General features: G+C 37.4%; 1 protein-coding gene and 1 long non-coding RNA gene across 6 annotated transcripts in view; one reads left to right on the top strand and one right to left on the bottom strand.

Annotated features, from left to right (window-relative positions):
- Window positions 1-337: 337 nt before the first annotated feature.
- LOC142385550 (anoctamin-4-like) overlaps window positions 338-22,334 on the bottom strand; it is a 79,871-nt gene continuing 57,874 nt past the window's right edge. For 3 of the 4 annotated variants that reach the window (XM_075472177.1, XM_075472178.1, XM_075472179.1), the window contains 15 exons: window positions 22,068-22,128; window positions 15,410-15,492; window positions 11,757-11,897; window positions 11,210-11,374; window positions 10,983-11,019; window positions 10,626-10,737; window positions 9,892-9,949; window positions 8,258-8,355; window positions 6,283-6,425; window positions 4,996-5,148; window positions 4,774-4,921; window positions 4,551-4,670; window positions 4,108-4,213; window positions 1,412-1,615; window positions 338-863 (listed from right to left, as the gene is read on the bottom strand). In XM_075472177.1, coding sequence (XP_075328292.1) covers window positions 1,424-1,615; window positions 4,108-4,213; window positions 4,551-4,670; window positions 4,774-4,921; window positions 4,996-5,148; window positions 6,283-6,425; window positions 8,258-8,355; window positions 9,892-9,949; window positions 10,626-10,737; window positions 10,983-11,019; window positions 11,210-11,374; window positions 11,757-11,897; window positions 15,410-15,492; window positions 22,068-22,128 — 1,617 coding nt within the window. In that variant the 3' untranslated portion in view covers window positions 338-863; window positions 1,412-1,423. Of the gene's footprint in view, window positions 864-1,411; window positions 1,616-4,107; window positions 4,214-4,550; window positions 4,671-4,773; window positions 4,922-4,995; window positions 5,149-5,546; window positions 5,629-6,282; window positions 6,426-8,257; window positions 8,356-9,891; window positions 9,950-10,625; window positions 10,738-10,982; window positions 11,020-11,209; window positions 11,375-11,756; window positions 11,898-15,409; window positions 15,493-22,067; window positions 22,129-22,334 lie in introns of those variants that run through there. The other variant, XR_012770211.1, reaches the window with a different exon arrangement.
- Window positions 17,287-22,099, top strand: LOC142385551 (uncharacterized). Of its 2 annotated transcripts, none has more exons than XR_012770213.1 (4): window positions 17,287-17,631; window positions 18,206-18,341; window positions 18,717-18,860; window positions 20,926-22,099. It is a non-coding gene; the product is annotated as an uncharacterized LOC142385551 (long non-coding RNA). The 2 variants fall into 2 exon arrangements; XR_012770212.1 differs by having other exon boundaries at window positions 17,291-17,631; window positions 18,225-18,341.

Raw genomic sequence — 22,334 nt, 5'->3', positions numbered from 1 at the left:
TAAGATGCAAACATAGTGCAGGGGTTGTTTTTTTTTGTAGGTAGGTAAGATTAACATAAAAATAATCTACATTTAAGTAAGACATGCATCTTATTATTTATATTTCCATATCTTTTTAACTAGATGGAAGTCTGCCAATGACCTTTTATGCAATTCAAAGAAATGGAATCTCTCACTGTGTACAAAAAAACAACATGACATTGTCTGCTTCTTCATTTGGCCATTGAATGCTAAAACAATTGAAGAACAAATTAACAACTGAGTCAACACATGAGTCAAAAATATGCAATAAACACAAAGTCAAATTTCTTTACAATAAATAATGTTTATTACAGCAGTTATCAATCTAATTTCAAATGGAAAGCAACTCTGGTGTCAGCAAACTGTGGACAGCACCACAGCAGCCTGTATGTATCTTTATTGCACTACACTATAGCAGAGCAGATGGCCTGACATTCTTTTGAACTGTTTTATGTACAATAAAGCAAAATGTGAACTCCCTAAAGAAGGAGAAATGTAAACAGGGTTTCATCATTCATTAAGCTCCGGAGAGCAGCAGAGTAGTTCCTAAAACAAAAACATCTGGAAAAGTTTAGTTTTGCTTTACATCTACATTCAGGAGCTGAAGCTGTGCGCTGCTGAGAGTCCGAAGAGGAGAAAAAAGTAGTAAAACCTGCAGCCAAAAGTCCCATCTGTTGCGTGTGCAGACTGTGAGGTCACTGAGTGCTGAACGCACTCCTGCAGCTGTCCAACAGGAGGCGCTGGTCTGACATGGCAGGAGGAAAATACGAGGGTCCAATACATGCAGGAAACCCAGAGCTCGCCCTCCTCTGTACAGTGAAAACCAGACTCCAGCTGACGACCTGGAAATTAGAGAAACTCAGAGTAAAGCCTGTAAACGCTGGGACACAATCAGCACATTGTTTGCTCCGTTTTCTACTTATGGAGTCGGATTTCCAATAGGTTCTGTCAACATCTGTTCTGATTACTGAACTAACATAATACAGCATCTGTTACTGAAAAAAACAAAAAACAAACATACTTTTACTTTCTTCATTACGACAAAATTGTATCCACATGAAAACCATTTACCTTTGCTGAGTATGGACACTCAGCTGAGGTAAATGATTGTCTGACAGCAGGATTATATGAAAACTACCGGCTCTATTGTGATGAAATCGGGTGGAAAGGTGGAGTAAAGGAGGAACCCATCAAATTTGACTGCATATTCAAATTGTTTCTGCAACATATTAAGATGTTTGGGACTTAGATGTAGAAAAGTGAATAGAAGTCTAAACCCTCAGGTTTCATCATGATTTCACAAATTCAATACTCTAACTTTGAACTTTTACCAATTTGGAAGTCATGGGTTTGATTCCAGTTACTTAGAGTGATGCTACTTTGACTGTACCAGTTGGCATGTTCAGGGCCATTCCTTGTGATGGGCCTTGTCTTTCTTCTTCTTCTCATTTTTCTCTTTCTGCAGCCTATCCAGCTCGGCCTCATACATCATCTCCTGGATCAGATACTTCTCTCTGCGCATTCTGTCCCGCAGGTCCTTGGGAAGGTCGGGGATTAGGTATGCGATCAGGGTCTTGATGGCGAAGACCATGTGCTGTTAAAACAGAGTGCATCATCACAAATCCAGGAGCCATATTTCCATGTGAACAAAGCAAACATGTTGCAAACTTCTGCTGTTTTACACAGAGTAAAAGCTTTTAAGACACATTTATTTGATATGCTTTTAAACTATAAAATGAAGCTTGAATATTTCTTTCTTAAAGGCTTCTAAATCTGGATTTGCTGCAGTGTGACTGGAGTTGTAGATTTGACGGGATAAATGTGAAGAACCCATGTGTGTCCTCATTAGTGGCAGTGTGCGTACACCGCGGTGCACTGAGGCTGCTGATAGAAGCTGGAAAAGGTCAGTCAGCTCCAGACTTCACTGATGCTCACAGGTTTGAACTGCAGTGAGGTTAGTTTTGCTGCACTTTCTTTGTACTGTGATTTATGGATGATCATATTTGTGAAAAACTATGTGCCATCATAGTTGAACAATCACCAGAGCCACGTCTTTGCTAGCAGTTCCTTCAGACACAGTAATGTCACACTTTACATTAAATTCAAGTCAAACTATGTGCCATTTTGGTAGGTTTCTGAGAGGTAAACTGAGCCCAAAGCCAGAGTACTCTTGTTTCTTCTGCTGAAAACGGTGAAAGTGGACCTTTACAGCTCATCTCGATGTGGATGAAAATAGTCTTCCTTACTGAATTTATTTTTCAGGTATGGAGCATGAAAAAATATTAATCTAAGATGTTCGACACGCAGTTCTTCTCAGGTCTCCAACAATAAAAGTGTTAAGTTTTGCTGTCACCATTTTTCTTTTTTTTTTTACCTCTCTGACACTTACAATCATCATCAATATTTTTTTTACGTCATCTGCATGGGAGCAATATTGATTCCCACCATGTTCCCACGGAAATGTCTCAACATTGTCAGAACCTTTTGATGATATACTGTACAGGATGGAATATTTGAAGTTTTTGCAATTTCATGCTGATGAACATTATTCTGAAACTGCTCAACAATTTGTTGACTGTTTTTCGCAGACTGCTGGACCTTTGCCCATCTTGAATTCAATTAAATTAAATTCAATTCATTTTTATTTATATAGCGCCAAATACAACAAATGTCATCTCAAGGCACTTAGATAATAAAGTCCAATTCAAGCCAATTGGAATTCAATTAATTGTAATCATCATTATTCATAAAATAATCCAATTCGTTCATATAGAGCCAATTCAAAAACAATTTCCTAGCTAAGGAAACCAACAGATTGCACTGAAAACTTTTTCTTTTTCGGTCCAATCTCCCGTCCTGAGCGACTGTGGAGAGAAACGACTCCCTTTTAACTGGAAGAAACCTCTGGCAGAACCAGACTCAGGAAGGGTGGACATCCGCCTCGACCAGCTGGGGTCTTCACTTCTGAGAAACTCTGCCTCTTTAAGGTTCTCTTTTCAGGTCACCTTACTGACCTGTTTTTGTTTTGGGCCAAATGACTATTAGTTTCTCAGGGCTTCCTAAAGGAGGAATACCACTGATGGAAAATTCCATTACAGGTGGAGAAATCCAATTGGTGGAATTCCAATAGAAAAGAACACTGGACTCCAGTCAATCTGTTGGACTCCCTGAAGAAGGCTAGGAAGAGAAATGTGTTACTTTTAGAAAATTAAATGAAAATAAAGGCATTTAAAATAATTTTCAAAAAAGGGTGCCTTGGAGTTTTTTTTTACATTCAAGTTTAAGTTTATCCCTTGAGTTAGATGCCTTTTTTATTATTCAATGATTCATAGGTCAATGTTAAGTGGCTTAAACACAAAAAAACACATTCCTCCAAAAATAGTCAGGTACTGGATTGAAAATGAGTGAAAAAGCAACCAATGTCCAAAGAAAAACTTTGAAAGATCTTCAGAAAGCCTGGAGAACTATTGCTCAAGACCACTTTAAAAGAAAGTTTGGCTCCTTGAAAATAATAATATGAAGAAATGAGGAGTTTCATTATAATAGGAAAAATTATTTAGATTTAATAAAACAATTAAAGAGAATTTCAAGTATCCTTAAGACAGTTTCAAAGCTGAAAGCACTTCAGTGGGAGATTTAATTTCATTGTCGACATAAACTAAAAAGCTACTCATTGTTAATTTACTGTCTTACAAAATTAAGAATTTTCAGTGAGCATTCCCTCTCGTCATATTTGCAGCAACAGGGGTGCTTTGTGCTGTAATTTTTGCATGCAAACAACCTGTTCCTCTTGCCAATGGGTGGATTTTGTGCAGATGAAGTATCGTATTATGTGTCAAATGGCCCTTTTTATGTGAGCATGCACCATTATGCCAGCAGTAAATCAACACAAAGATAGAAAAACAATGTTTGTGTGTGTGTGAGTGAGAACGAATGACAAAACTAGAGCAACACTTAGAATGATGCTGATGAGCTGTAGAGGATGAAGACAGAAAGATGAAAAGCATTGACAAAGTAATGAGAGGGAATACAATCCCAAAGCCAGCCTGCTGTCTGGTGTCATTTGTCAAACGACAAAACACTGACCTCAAAAACAATGATGAATGCCAGTCGAGCTGCCAGGACGTGCCAGAACTGCAGAGTGTAAGAGTAGGGCTCGGCTGAGTCTGGAGGCTCTCTGTAATCACGATACCTGCCGTGTGTGTGGGGGAAGAAAACACTAAGGTCACAAAGAAGCACCGATGATCAACTCGTTTCTGATTTTACAGCCGATGTGCGTTTCTGAGTCTGGGTTATTTCTCTAAAGCTATTTGAACAGTTTATTTTAGAATTCATGTTTTATGTGGGGATCAGTAACAGCCTGTGTCACAGTTAACTGAGTTCATTAGTAAAGTGATGAATTATGCAAAATCCCTCCTGGGGTTGCACAAATGCTGATGCCAAAAGTGGACTTTAAAAATGCACAAGTGTCTGCAGCCTTACTATCTTACACTTGACAAGCACTAATGCAGCCATAGCATACAAACTACCTGCAGTAATTCACAATTTCTTCAAACAGTTTGGAGCCATTTGTCCTGGGATGTGATCTCTTCTCGAAGTCAGATACTCGAAAAACTGATAGGCTGGCGTTCACGTAGCCGATCATACACCTAGGAGATAAAACAACATATTTTACTCAACACATACAACATCTAAAACTGAGAATCCTACACCATGTAACATTAACTATATATTAAAAACAGCAATTCTCACCCCTCCCCTGCTCTGCCCTGACCGGCACAAGGTCCATACTTGTAGGCGTAAACAAGGCGAGGGATGAAGTCCGAAGTAACCGCGATGACAAAGGCATTGGTGATGACAGACAGGATGCCGATGCCGTCCAGAATACCATACCAGATTCCTGCCATAAATAAGGTAAGTCACACCTTGTTTTTCCTAAACAAGAAACAACCTTTCTAAAAGTGCTTTGTTTACCTATGTCTTTTTCTTGTGATGGCAGAGGTCGCCGCCACTGAGTGACAAACTTGTAGGCATCCAAACGAATCTCAATGATGTTGTTGATCAGTGCCAAGAGAGGAGCGAGAGGGAATGCTGCCACAAAGATGGTGGTGAAGCCAAATTGTAAAACTGAAAGGGAACACAAATCTTCAGGGGCCTGATCTACAATGCAAGATTTTTGGCTCCGCAAAGTAACTTTAGGTTAAAGAGTAACTAATAAATCTGGCAGTTTTTTTGCTCTTGGGCAAACACTATATTTGTGACATATAACACCACTGTTGTAAAAAGTAATCTTCATCTGATCCCTGCACATGCACAGCCATGCATGCACTTGTTGTCATGCTTAAGAGGCTGACAAAGACATCACCAGAAGCCACCAAAAACATCAAGTGACAATGTAAAGTAATGTTTCATGACCTCTACTTTAACCCTAGCCCTAACCAAAGAGTTTGGACAACATAACAAAAGGTAGGGAGGAGATAACAGTTTTTATATTCCAAAAGAATACAGAGGTTTAAAGCTGGTACTTTTGCATTTGTTGATCTTTTATCTTGATGAGGATCAATTGCCCAAAGGGTTGAACCTGAAGTCATGTAGAAGTCACTAATCCTGCGTCATAGCACAGAAGACATGCGTCACACTTCATGTGCAGTTATTTACATTAATTCAGAGTCATAGTTTTGACTATTTATTTCCACATTTTTTATTTATTGTTGAAAACTGATGTAATGTGTGTTAATCTTCATTTTTTTCTCCTACAAAAATCTGCCTGCTGATAACAATTAGATTGAAAATTATGTTACAGGATAACGGCCCCTGAAGCGCAGAGGAACTGTAGAGTTTGGCATTAATTCTCAAGGGGTTTGTCTATCAGAACAACCCATTTCGCATTGCACATTATTTCCTCATTGTTTACGTAGAAAATTTTCATTCGTGCAGCCTTTAGTTTGCTTTAAAGCAAAAACGCCGGTTGCATTCCAGAAGAGACATTTTACATGTATAGAGTGGAGGGCAACAAGAAAGATGGAGGCATGTGGAAAAGCTTTAGGCTTAAATTGAATCCACTCCAAGTCAATGTCGCTATTACATAACATGGATTGCGTCTGCTTGGTTACATAATGAAAAAATATCTTGTTAGAAAAATGTGATTATACCACAGAGGATTAAACTGTAGAGTGCATGTGAGGTTCCCGAACATATAAAAGGTTGTCTGCAAAGGTTTAGCAATATCAAAACATGCATAGAAATTGGGATACAATATACCCATTTCCAAATATTCATCAAAGAGTCCATAGGCATTCATTGGCTGCAGGTTGTAGTCCCTCTCCCACTGTGGGAAGCTGGACTTTGCGATGTGGCCATGCTCTCTCCTCAGCCTCCGCCGAGTCCACCAGTTCTGGATTAGTCTGAAAAAACAACACATGATGATAGTTTATTTTCTTATTTCACAATGACCAATCTAGTAGCTCAGGAATAGAGGAGACTCCTAATATATCTCAAACAATCTATGTTATTTGTTATTAATTAAAGAAATTACTAATGTATGCGAAAATTACAGGCATATTGCCCAGAAAGACCCTCCTAATAATAACCATGTTATTGCTGATGGTCAGACATAAATAAGAATCAGAATGGTACATAAATCTTACTTTTTAGATATATATATGGACATCCTCTAGTTGATGTAATAAGCAAGGTGTCTTATATGTCTCATATATCTCTTAGGTGATCCAGGAGCGCAGATCCAATGTCAGGATTGGGGGGGGGACAAAAGGGATTTTTTTTTTGTCCATATGCAACTCATACCATGCCACCATAAATCACAACTTCGGTTGCCCCACTCATATCTACCACCAAAAGCATTGTATACCTACATTTTCATTGTGGGGTAAACACAAATGACTTAATGCTGGCATGGTTTATAATGCACAAGTCTAATTACTGGAAAAAAATGTGAATTTTAAAAGAAGGAGGAGACACTCTATAAAAGCCTGTAGAGCATCGATTAAGTACAGCAGTCGCAGGACAAATCTAAAGACTTATCTGCTGAGTCATCAGGGTGAAATTCCTGGATGCTAGTACAGCTAGCATCATCAACAACAAAAATATACTAAGTAAGGACATGGATATTGATGCAACCTCGACTTTACCACAACTTAATGCGGTCAAAGGTAATTACAGCATCTATTGTCTGATTTATTACTAAAGATTTAGAAACTTACAGTGTAGTTGTGAATGATAGCTGATTTATGACATGATACTGCACATATATAAGGACTGATAAAATATACCAACTAAAACGTATTACAGTGACAAAACGTGTGCAAAACTTAAACAAAAACTATCAAATGCATTTTTTTAAGTGTTATTATGTATAAAAAGTACTATGATTGATGAAAGAAATGTTAAGATTTCATTGAATCTAACATAGATGTTCTGTATAAACATGAGCCATCACTGAATTGTATCTTAACCATGTATCTTTATACAAATAAAAAAGTCTTGTAAAGTAGAGGAACATACCCCTATGAACAATACGTAAAACGATATAAATCCCAAGCAGTCAAAAGCGGACCAGTGGAAGAATGTCACGTTCTCAGATGAATCATTTTTTACACCTTTTCCTTGTTCAGAACAAATTTTACAAAAGTAGGATGCCCAAAGAAGCCCTTAATCCTGATTGCATGACCCCACCAGACAAACGTGGAGGTGGTCTGCTATATCGTGGAATTCTCTCGGCTCTGTAATAACACTGCTTGGCAGGGTTACTTCTAATGCCCAAATTCATCTCACAAACATCAGATATTAACATAAATGAACATCTCTGATACGTTTTGGACTAGAAAAAAAGGAGTCTGGAACATAGAACAGGTTCTGCTCATTCAGTTCAATTGGACTTTATTTATATAGCTCCAAATCAGAACATGAATGGAGTAAATTGACCCCAGCCACCATTCAAAACTTGTATGGCTATATTCTTAGACATATCGAATCAGTTATTGCTGCCAAAGCAGGACCAATTTAATGTTAAACAATTTTAACATACGTTATCTAATATTATTCAACATATTAAATGACATATGTCCATGTTATCCAGTATTGGATGAAAAAGCAGAACACCAAAACTTGAAGGACCAACAACAGACATACATTGTCATCTCTTAAAAAACATATTTCTAGCATTGCTAAAAAACACAACACATGGATTTATTTTCAAGATTAAAGTAAAGGAACCTACGGGTAGCCGAGCTCCATGAAGTTGTTCCATGTCTGTTTTAGCACCATGATGATCCCCATCTGCATACAGAGGTCAATAAGACAGCCACTGGGGTGGCACTACAGCAGCAGGAAGAGAAAAAGACATGGCCAACATGGCTGTAACCTGCTATTAGTCACTTAGCTTTTGTAAGTGTCACTCACTTGGAAATAAATACACAGTCATATTCAATACTTTGGAGTTGTGAAAACCTTCAACCCTGTTCTCAGATGGCACCAGCATGCGTCCTATAGGGGAACCGACCACAAATGGACAGTGATAAGTAAAGGTTTGAACACACGCAGCATGGATTGAGACATATTTACCTGTAGATCAGACCACTTAGGACACATTCAGAGGTGGTCCACTTTTGTCCACATTCTTATGATAATCTGAACGCCCTACGTCCTGGTGACACATTCTGCAACAACCTACTGACCTGATATGAATCCCACACAGGCAGCACTGTGATTACCAGTATGCTTTTAAAAAGCAAACTTCAAACTCAGAGAGTGAATCAGAGAAAACCTGCTCATCTTTGATAGCAATTTCTGCTGAGACAGTCAGCAAAGCAGCTGTGAGAGCTGAAAATCTGTCCTGTCAGTCCTTGGATTCGCCAATTACATGTAAAGCATATTCACAGCTGGCTCTTTGCATACACGGCACTTTCTTTCCAGGCAGTTGGCTATTTTGTGGACATGACAGAATTACCTCTCGTGAAGTGTCAGTCAGAAGCAAAGGAGAATGTCAGTTTCAAGTCCCCACATCAAGAAAATTTAGATACAAACTGGACTTATGAGAGAGAAAACGTGAGGATCAGGCACAGCCCCTGGCGAATTGGAAATGATCTGGGGGATTATATTCACAAAACGTTTTGGGGGGCTTTGTTTTACCAAACAGGACCCTGGAATTTAAAGTCAATGAAAAAAGAACATCCTTGCCATGGAAATATTGCTCAGTGGATTAACTGTATGCTTAACAGGTGAGTTAGCTGTAATTCTTTGTTTTGACAGTTGTTGGTGTAATGTCTATATAGTAAATGCTTTCCAAAAATAAAATTGGCTTTCCAATGCTATAATGCATGTGCACCCTCTCATAACCAGCACTTGTGTGTACAGCAGAGTTTGTTTTGCTGAACAAAACAGCTGATGGTCCAGTGATGAGCTCTTCGAATTTCACAGATCACATTAGAACGATATGTAAATGCTCTGTTTTTTTAATCATCACGATGTCGCTGCAGCTTTTCGCAGCTTTGCAAACTTGCAATCAAAGGCAGTAAGTTCTCAAGACACAGTCATGATTCTGCATGGCGAAAAAAGGCTGACTGGGACTAAAATTGTTCTGTGCATGTCACATTAGAGAATTTTTCCATTTCTGCAGCTGTATAAAACACAAGTGGGAGCACATTAGCGCCTAAAAGTGTCAGCTCAGGGCTTTTGTCCACAAAGACTTTATCGTTTTATTTTCCTTGCATGTTCCCAGATGTAAAACCTACTGCTGATGGGGGTTAAATGCTTGGCAGTTGGGCATACAGTAATAGCTTAGTGCCTGATTCAGAAATACTTGGATCCATAATGCTGCTAGAACCTCATGGGAAAAGTAAAGTCATTACTCACTTCTTCCAGTTTCCAGCGGTTAATGAGGCGTAGATATGCACCTGGCCGGCCAGTGAATCTGTCAACCAAGGAAAAATGCAAACCAGAACTTACTGCATTACATACTATTAATTATAGAAATCTGTCTTTTCTCAATTTTAAGATATTTATATTGTGAATGCAACCGTCCTTGACCAACAAAGGCTAAAAAAATACTCAGTTTGTCCGTTAGAAAGTTCTATGTCGATGTTTCTTTGTTTTATTTCATTTCTGGTTTGTGAAGGTTTTGTCAGTGAATTTAATTTCTGAATTCAATTTCTTCATATTTTAAGACCTTCCTGTAGTGCCACCACCAAAATTTAAAAAGAAAAACAAGCTTATAGTCTCAAGATTGTTTATTTGACGCATTTATTTACAACAAGCAGGAAGTATAACACAGACACTGAAGGAATGTCTTATTCCTACCCCATTGTTTCCTAATTATGAGACGAGATGAATGACGAGACAATTCATTCTCAGTACTTTGCTCCAAAGTCACAAGAAGACAGTACGGAATTTAAAATGAGTATATGTGGTCAGGTATTTTGTGTGCATCGGTATTTTTGCTCTTAAGAAATCTAAATAACTTTTATATGAAACTTTTACCGTATATATTTTGGTCAGAGTGCATGGCGTAAATGGTACCTGCACGACTGTCCAACTTCTGCAGTGTCACATGCTGAAGTGTATTTGTGAGGCGAGCAAGAGTTCCTCACCTTCCCAAAAAGAAGGCGATGTAAAAAGTTGAACTGTTAAGGTTGACAAACTGAAAAAGGAACATCTTGAAGGTAAAGCTGTTATCCCACTCTGACTCTGTCCTTGGCTGCTCTGTGGCCACGTAGGGTAAAAAGAATTAATGACACATTAATAAAATAAATAAAAGTATTCATATTGCCACATTTTTTTGTTTTATAAATGCATAAATCTTAATGAGATTCAATCATTTATTTTAGGATTCTCACAATATTATAGATGAAGAAACAAGCCTACAGTTGCCATTATGAACACTTTAAATGCTCATAATGATAACTAACACTAGCTCAAATGTATAAGATACGGTGAAGCTAACTTACCTAAGTTTGTGAGTAGAAGAGCAACTTTTTCATAAAGCTGTGAAAAAAGGGAATTTGACTGAATAATTTTGCTAACAGCTGATTAAGCATAAAACAATTTAAATATTAAAAAGCACATATGTATTTCCACATGTAAGCATGCTTAGTGTTTAGACCCTGGAGACATTTTATCAGCTATTGCCGTATTGCTGCACCCCTGCAGAAGTTAATAGACAGCTGGCGCTCACCACGTTGAGGAGCATGATGACGCAGAAGTTGATACAGACAGCCGTGCCCGTGGTTGCCACCTGAGAGTTGTTCCTGATCAGTGCCCAACCGAAGGCGGCAAAGGTGCTGACGGTGATCACACGATAAATCACGATGCCAAACACGGCGGCAATCACCACCAGTATCTGCGATACAGATGAAAAACAAATAACACTAGTAGAAAAAATATTCATAAAATTTTCTTTAAAAAATGTACAGATAAGTTTGATATTAGAATGAAGTGAACAACCTTTACTATATTGTCTAATACTGTTAGAGACAAAAACAACTGACTAATTTAAAAGTACGTTCATTTGCTGCTGTGACAACAGAAAGGGGAACTACCACATAATCATGACATGGGGGTTTTCAATAAATTTTAACATTATGTTACACATTAACCATTAATTTTATATATAATGTTAATTATTTGACTATTTCAAAATCATCTAAATTCATAAGCTGGTAAATTCAAATTTGAAGTACCTGTGACATGATGTTAATCTTATATACTACTATGAATCTCACCATGAAGAATATTCCAGATGCTGAAACAAGGAGGCGACTATATTTGTCAGTGAAGGCCTGGTAAGGCTCAGGTTTTCCAGATATGGGGTTCATCCTCTCCTTCTTGGAATATTTGGCCTCAAACTGGGGGCGTATTTCATCCTGAAAGACAAACGACAAACCTTGAGCAAAATCCAGTTTGTAATATGAAGGGTTTGATGGGAGTGGGAGATTTTTTAGGGACAGTGGGGGTGAATGATGGGTTTCTGCTAAACGGGTGACAAATGAAAAATAAATACATAAATCTATACAGTATGTTCCTTTTTATTTCAGTTAAAAACATCAAAACTGGTAAATGGAGCATATATACAAAAGACAAACTAATAATGTTATATACTTTTCAGAATGCTATCACTGGTTAGCTGAAAGCTACAGTGAAGTTTCAGATAGCTCGTAGGAGTTAAAATGTTCCTTATACACTAACGTATGTTGTGTTTTAAGCTTCTGCTTGCCTGTGTGTAAAGACTTTAAAATACTGTATTCTATGTTTGGTGTTTTGGGACTGTAAAGTTAGCTTGTCTGGTCTTAGCAGTTAGTAAGGTAACTTACAGGGTGAGTTAGTTAGCTAAAAAAAAAAGGGGTCAAGGATAGTTGGGAAAGGGAGCTTGGCTTTGAGTTGACTGATGAGTGGTGGAGATCCAATTCAAGGTTCTCCATAAAATTAATTTCACAAAAAACAGACTCAGTAAGTTATTTCCAGGCACAAATGATATCTGTGATAGATGTGGTTTATCTCCAGCAGACCATGTTCATATGTTTTTTTCTTGTCCCAAATTAATCAATAATTGGTCTTGTTTTTTTAAATTGCTAAGCAAAGCCCTCAATACCCTGCCCACTGATATCTCTTTGGGATACTTCGTACTCCAACTAATCTCATTGCAGTTTGATAGACGGCATCAGAATTCAATCATTGTGAACGGTCCGTTCACAATGATTGGATACTGTTTTTCCTAGATTGTACGTTCTAGAGGCCACTAAAACTTTTCATATTTGTGTCAAAACTTTTAATTAATTGGTTGCAATGAGAGTGTGAAGAGTATTTCAAGCAATATGTAAAAAAATGTTCCAGAAAAAGATCCCCTACCCCGCCTTTAATGTCTTTTCTGTCTTTGGAAAAAGTTTAATATTCCCCAAGAGGCTCAGCTGCCAATTTTTATTGAAAGATGGCAACCTCTCATCACATATGTTAACACCCTCACCTCTCTGGAACCCAACTGAATCGATTTGATGCATCCGATTTTTTATTTTTATCTAATTTCTTAGTGAGCACACTGAGCATCCTTTACTTATTCATCTATTATTTGTTCTATTATTATTAGACTTTCTCTTTCGCCTCCCTTATATTATATATCTTTTTATATATATATTTTATTTTCATTTATCATTTATTTATTTTCTTCTTATTTCTATTTATGTATGTATTTGTTTTTACTTATTTGTTTACTTTTATTTAATTTTTCCTTAGTTTTATATTTTTTCATCTCCCTCATTGTTCTTGGGGGATGTTCTTCTTCTTCTTTTTCTGGTTCTTTGTTCTAATGTTCCATGTAAAACCAAAAAAGGTGGAAAACAGCTGTGGAATAACTTTTTATCTTGTGAAATGCTGGTAAAAAAAAGTGTCAGAAGTAATACGTTTTAATAGATGAAACACGTCTACAGGAGACTCACTATTGTCACAACAGTCCCTTTGACTTTTTATACCAAGAAAATTCACTACTAGTTGGCAGGTAGCAACAGCAGGAAGTTGTTGAGTAAAATTGGCACCCATCAGTTACTAAAGATTTTCAATTACCTATAAGTACATTTTACTGTTTTGATCCTAACTAGATCCTGGACTGGAAACTCGTCTTCGCAGGGTTTGTGAGGCTAATAATAGTGAAAGCAATTCAAGGCTGAACTGGAAAACAAATGTCATAAATGTTTTACCCTTTTAGTTTGTTATAACAGTAAGAAGTTATACTATTTTCCTAACTGGTTTAGTTGACCAGCTTCAGAGTCATCATCAATCTGCCTCAAGAAAAGTGAGGCAAACTGCGTGGTCGTAATTAATTTGCACTTGACTGACTTTTGTGGAAAAAACACACAGTAACCAGTTATATCTGTGCTAAATAAAAATATCATATGTTTAAAAAGAGAAAGCCGCATTGCGCCAAGTAGAGTAGATTAACTGTTCCTCTGAGTTGAAAGGAACCTGCTCAGGTGGTTCAGACATGTACCAGGAAGGGGAATTGGGACAAACCCTAGCATAGTGTGGAAACAATCATCTTATTTCGAACATGAATGAAACAAAAGAGATGATTGTGGATTTTAAGTAAGCCAGGAATAAAACTTTTTCCAAATTAGGAGGTGGAGGTGGTGGAGGACATAAGATACCTGGTTGCATATCCTCTATATGTCTGCAGTGGAGGGTGCAATCTGCTTAGCAGCCATCTGATACTGATAGGTGTACTTATAATGAAGGCTGGCTCTGTGCTGAACAGTGTTGGGTATAGTTACTTTGGAAAGCAATTAATTAAGTTACAACGTTACTATCAATTAAAAGTAATCAGTTACGTATTAATAAAAGTAACGCGTTAGAGTACTCTTGCGTTACCAAAAATTAAAAGCAGTTTGCAGCGCCTCACACATGCTGCAGCTTAACAGACGCAGACACACAGCATACTTTAAATGCACGGAGAAGTCCTGATAATCAATAACATCAGTCATCCAACCAAATTAACTCTGCAGGATAACAATAACAAGAAAGACAGTCAGTTATATGCCACATATTTATTAGTTAATTGCTAATAATTACTTTGAAGTACTAATGAAAATAAGATTAGATACTGCAACATTTTAATTTTGGTTTCAGAATATTAAAGGGGGCAGATTAGTTAGTGACCAGTGTCTGTGTGTATAAGGTTGTTGGTTGATTCCAAATGACTAACGAATAGCTTTAAACTTTTATGGGGAAAAAAAGGAAAAACAAACAAAGACATTTTTATGTGAAATAAAAAAATATACATTGAGTTTTTATAATGTGTTATGTAAGTTCTTCACATTGTGGTTATTTGATAACATGTACCTAATATTATGACAGTTTCATTTTACAAAGTAGACTGATTTACAAAACAATGAACACTAAATGGGGCACACAATTTTCTCTATTTCTTTGTGCTATTTCTTTGTGAATCTCAACAAAGCAGGTTGAGATTCTGAGTTACTTTCACACCCACAAAGAGACGCTTGTCAAAGAGCCCTTTGATTGAACAACAGAAGGGGTTGAGGGCTTGAGACCAGCATGAACACTGCAAACCTAAAAAATATTTGGCACAACATAATGACACTGTGAGAACAGTGAGATGCAAACGGACTATATCATTTGTGAGTAAGCAAACAATTCACTGTTCTCCAGGGTGGACCTGCTGGCAAGGCCTGTGTTTAAATTGACACCTAAAAGTCAAGAGCAACTTATCTAAATCAAACTGCAAAAAAGAAAACTCTAAATACAAATATAAAAATATTTTGTCTTTTCACTCATGAATTCTTTCACTAAATTTATCTTATCAATTATATTATATCATTAAAGAAGCAGATAGCAAGGGGTACAAGAATAAATCAAGTGAGAATTTCACCTCCTCTTCCTCCCAGTCAATGAGATCCCAGTCGTATGCAAGGACAGCTCTGCGTCTTTTCCAGAACTCTAGGAAGACTGTTGCTGGAAGACATGAATAAAACAACTCTGTGAGATTGCACGTGATCTGTGTTTCACTTAAAAAGCCACCATCTCAATAGTGATTCTAGGTTCTCATCTCCAAATAAGCCAGAAACAGGATTCGATCTGTTAAATTTCTGGTCAAATTTCCAAACACCATTTTCAGATTCATACTCTCTTGGACTTATAAGTATAATTCATTCTAATCTTTTGTCCATTTGGATGTGGTTGTACATCTTGTGATGAGATGAAAACAATACATCATGGCCATATTATCACCTTATGAAGCTCCCACTTGAATGAAAATTGAATCTTTACTTTGGCTAGCCAGGATTTAACTTTTACTAACTAACCAACTGCTAAATACTAGGGATGTCCCGATCAGGTTGTTTTTGCCCCATAGTCCGAGTCATTTGATTTTGAGTATCTGCCAATACCGAGTCCTGATTCGATACTTCTACAATAGATTAAAAAAATTAAGAACGGCGAAGAAAAAGATCCAGGATGTCCCTGATTTTTTATTTTATTCACTTATTTAATCATTTAACACTTATAAACAGAGCACTTCTGTAAGGTAGCTTGAACAAAAAAAGTTATCAAGTAATAAACAAATTCTTCACATTGTAGTTTTGTACAACAATGTCTAATATAAAAACGAGCAGCAGCTCAACTTGAAATACCTGGCAGGCATGTAAACAAATAAGCAAATAAAAGTGCCACAGTGTTATAAAGTAAGGCCAGTAATGTGCTTTTCGGAAATGCACTCCTAATTCTTACTCTCCTCCTCTGGCTTCACAGAAGAAAATGTACGTTTTTCTTGATGAAAACCAACATATCTACTTTGTCAGGTTTGAGCCTGTTCCTGTTCTCATCAACGATGTCAGTGATGTCCTTGCCACCTTTTGAAATCCCAAGTTTGCATATCTCACAGTTTGCAATCGCAATGTTTTTGTCATCCACTTTAAAATACCTCCACACAGTAGACATTCGTGCCCATAGACATAATGTCTATGGTTGAGACTGACTCTGTACCACCACATAACAGTAAATACTAAGCTTTTATTTTTCCCATTTGTTTTGAAGTATTATAGTTCTGATAAAAAAAAACAATGAGAATAAATATACCTATATAGATATATATATCGCTGATCGGGATGAAACGTCCGATATCGATCGAAACCACGTGATCAGCTCCGATTTCCGATCACATGATCGAATCGGGACATCTCTCCTAAATACTATCCCATGCTCACAAGCAAACAAGCAGGTTAATAGTTGTTAATAGCAGACAGACTTGTCTGTTTGTGTTTTTTAAAAACAGTGACCAGCTGTTGGTTTAAAATGGGTAAGGTGTGACCAAAGCAAAAAGGCTGGGGGGGGGGAGTAGGTTGCCCTGTGGATGAATGAGAAACACATGCAAATGTTCACATTAGCTCTCTGAGTTATTGAAACATAATTGTGTAAAGAAAGCACATCTATCAGTGTCCAGATGGTAGTACAAATTCAAGGCTGGCAAATTTACGGTACAACATAAATTACAATTTGCAGTTCCAAAACATTTTAAGTTGGGATAAAAATTTGGCTACCACTCGAACCAAATAGAACCACAAATGACAATTTAGCATTTAACTCTAGATTTGATGTTGTATTCACATCAAATTCCAGTTGACAAGCACTCATTGCCTGTGACTGGCTCAGTCCAAACTACCTTGTGATACTGAGTGACACAAACTGGTTTGATTGCATAATATTCAGATTGTGTTTACAGTGCATGATTAAAGTCTTGTGCCACACAGTGAGGTCGTTCACAGAGACAGTGCTGACACGTGCAGAGTAGGTACTCTATTACCGAACAAAGTCCTGTCTATAGTTTACTTATTGAACACACGTTTGTCTTTCTCTCTGCTGAAAACTGCAGCCCAGTGGCCTTTACCGATCAAACACACAGTAGAGTAAGATGTTTTGAATGTGAAGGTTCAGCTGTCTGAGAGGGGCACTGCTTTCCACATGGAGCCAGCAGGGGAGCGCACTTCAGAGGAACCTTAATGAAGGGATTTGAATGGACTCTCTGCTGCTGGTGAGCCCAAAAATACATTCATTTGGACAGCAGCACGAACAGCACTGAGAGGAAGTAACTGTAAGGTTAGTACATTAATTAACTTTCTGATCGACCTTTGTTTGTACGTGACAAAAAAACAAGTATTTGTAGAGTTCAGATTGGGTGAGGACATGTATGTGCAGCTGTAAAAACAGATTTGTCAGTGTTAAGAGTTACATTACAGGTCATTAGTCTCTGTGTTAATCTCATGTCTAACATGTCTAAGTGCATATTCACAAAATTAGTTTGTCCTGTTTTAAATGTATTCTATTTGAATATCTTAGATATTCTACTGGTCTTTAAAAGCTTTTTCTCAATTCTCTTTAAGCTGTTTTTACAGTTTCACACTGGATGAAAAATATGATTTATATGTTTCTATCCGAAGACAGTTTACCGCTGTATTACAGTAAGACTAACACTTGTTTTATATAGCATGGTTTGTTAAAGGTTGTTTCCGAAATTTTAAAAAGTTCCACAACTTTGACACTATTAAGCCCAGGGCTCTTTATTTGCTTTAAATGAGTTTCATACTGTGGAAGTTGGGAAGATGATTTGTAAACCACATCTGATCTTTGGTACTGAAAAATGTGGTCTTTTTGAAAAGTAAACATGCAATAGTCTGTCCTTGACTACACAGGGAGCCGCCTGGAACAGTAAGGTGGAATGGGGTTAATTCAGAACCAGAACCTGACTTTGGGCGTCTCTCAGCCAGAGGTCACCTACTGGGAGTCAACACCACAGCTATCATTAGCCGGTACAGCAGCGTCTTTTTCTTAATGTCTATTACTAGTTTAATATTATTTAACTTGAAGTCATGGACTATCTACTGAGTCAAATGGCTTAGCATTTTTAATCAGTAAAGCTCTATCTTGAATCTGATTCAGAACCTCCATGGTTGCAACTCACCATAAAATATTTATAAATAAGTTGCAGATAGGGTTTCATCTGCAATAAGGACAAAGTCTTGAATATGTCTCTGTGTGAATTATTAACAGTGAGGCAGTGCTTTCATTACTGAGCAAAAGTCACAGCAATACACTCTCATTTTTTATTTCTCTATGTTGGATATCAACTATTTACATGTTACATTAAAACAGTCTGCCTCTTCTCTCCTCTTCCCCTGCAACAGTTAATGACACCATCATTGTGCTGGGCGTGTTGACCTTTGTCCTTCAGCTGTGTTTAGTTCTGCTCTTCATGCTGAGATGTTGGAGGTTCGACAACAGAGTAAAAGAGGCTCTCAAACACCCAGACTCTGTTAACAAGCTGAGTGGTGAGAATTTTTACTGCAGTGCTTTCTTTTTTTAAACGCTGTTCAAAATTCACAAAGTGAAAAGGTTTCTGATGATATGGCAATGATACAAGTTTTCATATCTATACTAAAGCTTATCATGTATTTTACAGTAACTTAAGACAGTGGTTCAAATATAAATCTTTTTTTTATGACACCAGATATGAATCAGTCTCAAATGTAAATCAATATTACTTGAGTAATTTCTATGTAAAAATCCAAATCCAAATTGGTGGGGTTAATGAAAAGCAGAACTGGTTTAAAAAAAACTCTAAAAAAATCCAAAACAAAACAGAAAGCAGTGCGTGCACATGTATTCAACACAATACTTTGTTAGAGTCACCTTTTGTGGTAGTTACAGCTGCCATTCTTTAAGTGCATGTGTCTATGAGCTTAGCAAATCAAGCCACTGGGATTTTTCAAGAAAACCTGTTCCAGCTCCCTCAAGTTGGATGGGTTCTGTTGATGTATGGCATTATAAATAATTCCCTCAATTCTGATCAGTTTCCCAGTCCCTGCTGATGAAAAACACCCACACAGCATGATGCTGCCACAACCGTGCTTGACTACGGGGTTGGTGTTCTTGGGGGGATGAGAGATTTTGGGTTTGCAGTAGACATAGCAGAACTTGATCGATATGTTTGGTGGGTATTTCTCAAACTTTAGTGTAAGCAATGGCTTTTTTCTGGCCATTCTTGCATAAAGTCAACTCTGTGAAGTAAATGGCTTATACACCAGTCTGCTGACATCTTTACTGTTTTTCACCAGTTTTTTTTTTTTTTTCAAATTATTTATCTATTTATTTTTTGCATAAAATCCCCCGAAAATCCAAATAAATTACAGGTTGTGACACAAAGAATAGAAAAAATGCCAAGGGGGTTTAAGCCACTGTGGCTTCAGAGATATGACTTACATGTATCTCACCTTGTTAACTTAACAAGTGCCAAAAAGAGCATTAGTCAAGTAGTTTGTAAAGGATACAAAATGGTGAACGTTTTCTTTTGTTTAGGCAATATCATGTAACACTGCAGATTATCAAATGGCGTATGTGTTTGAGCCGGCAGAGTGTATGGCCACTGTCCTTTGCTTTGTTATCTACCTCTACAGCTCATTTATGTCACTTTAGTCACTTGAGGAGAGACTTGTCATTACTAGTAATACCCACTATACACCACTATATAAAACAAAAAACAAACAAACACATCTTTACCTCTGGCATGTATCTGTCTTCTTGTATTTTCTAAGACAGCTCCAAAAAGTTACAGAGGAATTTGCAAAGCTTTTAAAAAGGGGGCATGGCCTAATCTAGAAGAGAAATTATGTACTTTCTATTTAGATCCAGATAAGAAAATAAATGCAGGAATCTTTTAGTCAGCCTTGAAGGATGATGCCTTGATGCAGCTTTTGATTATTTTTTATTGCTTCCATATCTGGAGGCAGAATGCAGTGTCTGGCTGATATAGCTAGGAGAAAACAGATGACCTGGATATCAGGTGTACAATGCACAGACATTAAGTTGCCCTCCAGTGCATGATAGTTTAAAGTGCAGCAGGACAGCACAGTATCTAACTTGCAAAACAATGTAACATTTTGGTTTATTCAATGTTCTTCTACGTACTTTTTCAAGAAAAAGATGCACCACACATGTCTTGTGTTTAATTTTGATGAGTGTGAAAGTATGAACCATCTTACCACTTTACAATATAAGAAGCACTGCAACGATACAGACACTTCCACCACACAGAAAAGGGGTCCTGTTAGTGGAGGTAAAGCATGTGGGTCACATGTAAAATCTTTTTTTTTTCTCTTTGGCATAAATGCTTCTGTCTGAGCTAATTTCTTTTCAAATCTAACACTTCTTTGCTTCAGATAGAAGTTGACCTGTATAGAATTGCTTCTCTTTCAAACTGATTTTGGTTAGTAGCTTCAAACTATGGTGGTGATGCCCCATAAAGCACAGTGCTGTGACATTAGTTGCCAAGGCTTGTTATTCAGATTTTTTTCAACAGCTTATGAATCAATCTTCTTTTCTTTTGTGTCTCTTCAGAGCTCGTATACTTTCATCCAGAAATTTCCAAACATCCCATCTCATCATTTTGTAATGCTGCTGCTTCATCGCCTGCCAGGTCTGCTGCAGAGGAAAAATATGAACACAATACGGATTCTCTGTGTGCACCTTTCATACACTGGGACCTTGTTCAGAACTGATAAACTAGGCTTTTATACCATGTAAATGACACCATAAACATGACATTTTCATGAGAAATGGGGGGGGGGGGTGAATATTGGAGTCACCAGGTGATAAGAAGCATGACCAGGCTGCAGTTACTATGCTAGGTGCGTTCTAGCCAAAAGGCAGTATTTTGTGCTTGTTTTGTAGTCAATTAAAAAAAAATATGTCAAAGTTCCCATGTGTAACATCTAAAGCACTCTGTTGGCGGTCATGTGATATAACAAAACCACTCTTCTATTTTAATAAATAGAATTCCAATATTGTAAAATTGCGTGAAAATAAGAAATATTTTTGCATTACTTAGAAAGAGTCTTTTATATTAACAGACAGCACAGTCTCACAGAAGAATAGAAAGTAGCTGCTGTGGTCCACACCATAACACATGGCACTCTCACTATAAAGTTGGGATGCACCAAAATTAAATCTTTTGTCCAAAACCGAAAACTGAAAATGAAAACCAAAAGAAATGATCATGCCAATTTTTATACCACTGCAGTTATGGCTGGGACTGCATGTAGTTAGCTCGCTAAAGCTTTATGTTGACACTGCTATATTTTGGACATGTACACATACGTAACTAATACACATTCTCTAGACAGACTAGGCTGTATCAGACGATGCTGTTCCTTCTCCTCGGAGTCCACCATGCAGCATTGCCATATTTCTACAATAAAACCCAATGATTGCCTTGAGTGCAACCCTTTTGCATTTTTTTATAAGCACTTGAGTTTCTCCTCCATGCTTGGAAAGGAAGATGGCAGGGGGACTCAGTTGGTTGCAGCCTGCAACTTCACCACCAGATGTAACGTCAACCTACACACTGGACCTTTTATGCAGTTTTAAAATATATAGACTTACTTAGGACACATAAGAGCCCTGAGAAGGTTGCTCACATACAGTGTTGGTGTGGAAAGTTAAACTTGCTTAAGAAAGAGTCTTATTTAACAAAGACTTACCCCAAACTGCCATGAATACAGCAAAGAAAACAGTTGCCCCATTGTCAAAGAAATGGGTGACCTTAAAATGAAGACAAGAAGCTTTAAAAAGGACACTAAAAACGGACAAAAGAAACAAAGAATTATTTTACATTTAAGGGTTCAGCACACATTTTTTTTAGCTTAAACTCTCAATCTAAAACACAAACTGAAAGTCCCACTTTGGTTCTTTTGTTTGGCACATGAACACACTTTTGATGAGTACATTGACAAAGCACAGAACAGTCT

The sequence above is a fragment of the Odontesthes bonariensis genome, chromosome 8, assembly GCF_027942865.1.
Source record: "Odontesthes bonariensis isolate fOdoBon6 chromosome 8, fOdoBon6.hap1, whole genome shotgun sequence".
Taxonomy (NCBI): Eukaryota; Metazoa; Chordata; class Actinopteri; order Atheriniformes; family Atherinopsidae; genus Odontesthes; species Odontesthes bonariensis.
Note: the sequence above shows the minus strand (reverse complement) of the source record. Positions and strands in the feature narration are given on the sequence as shown.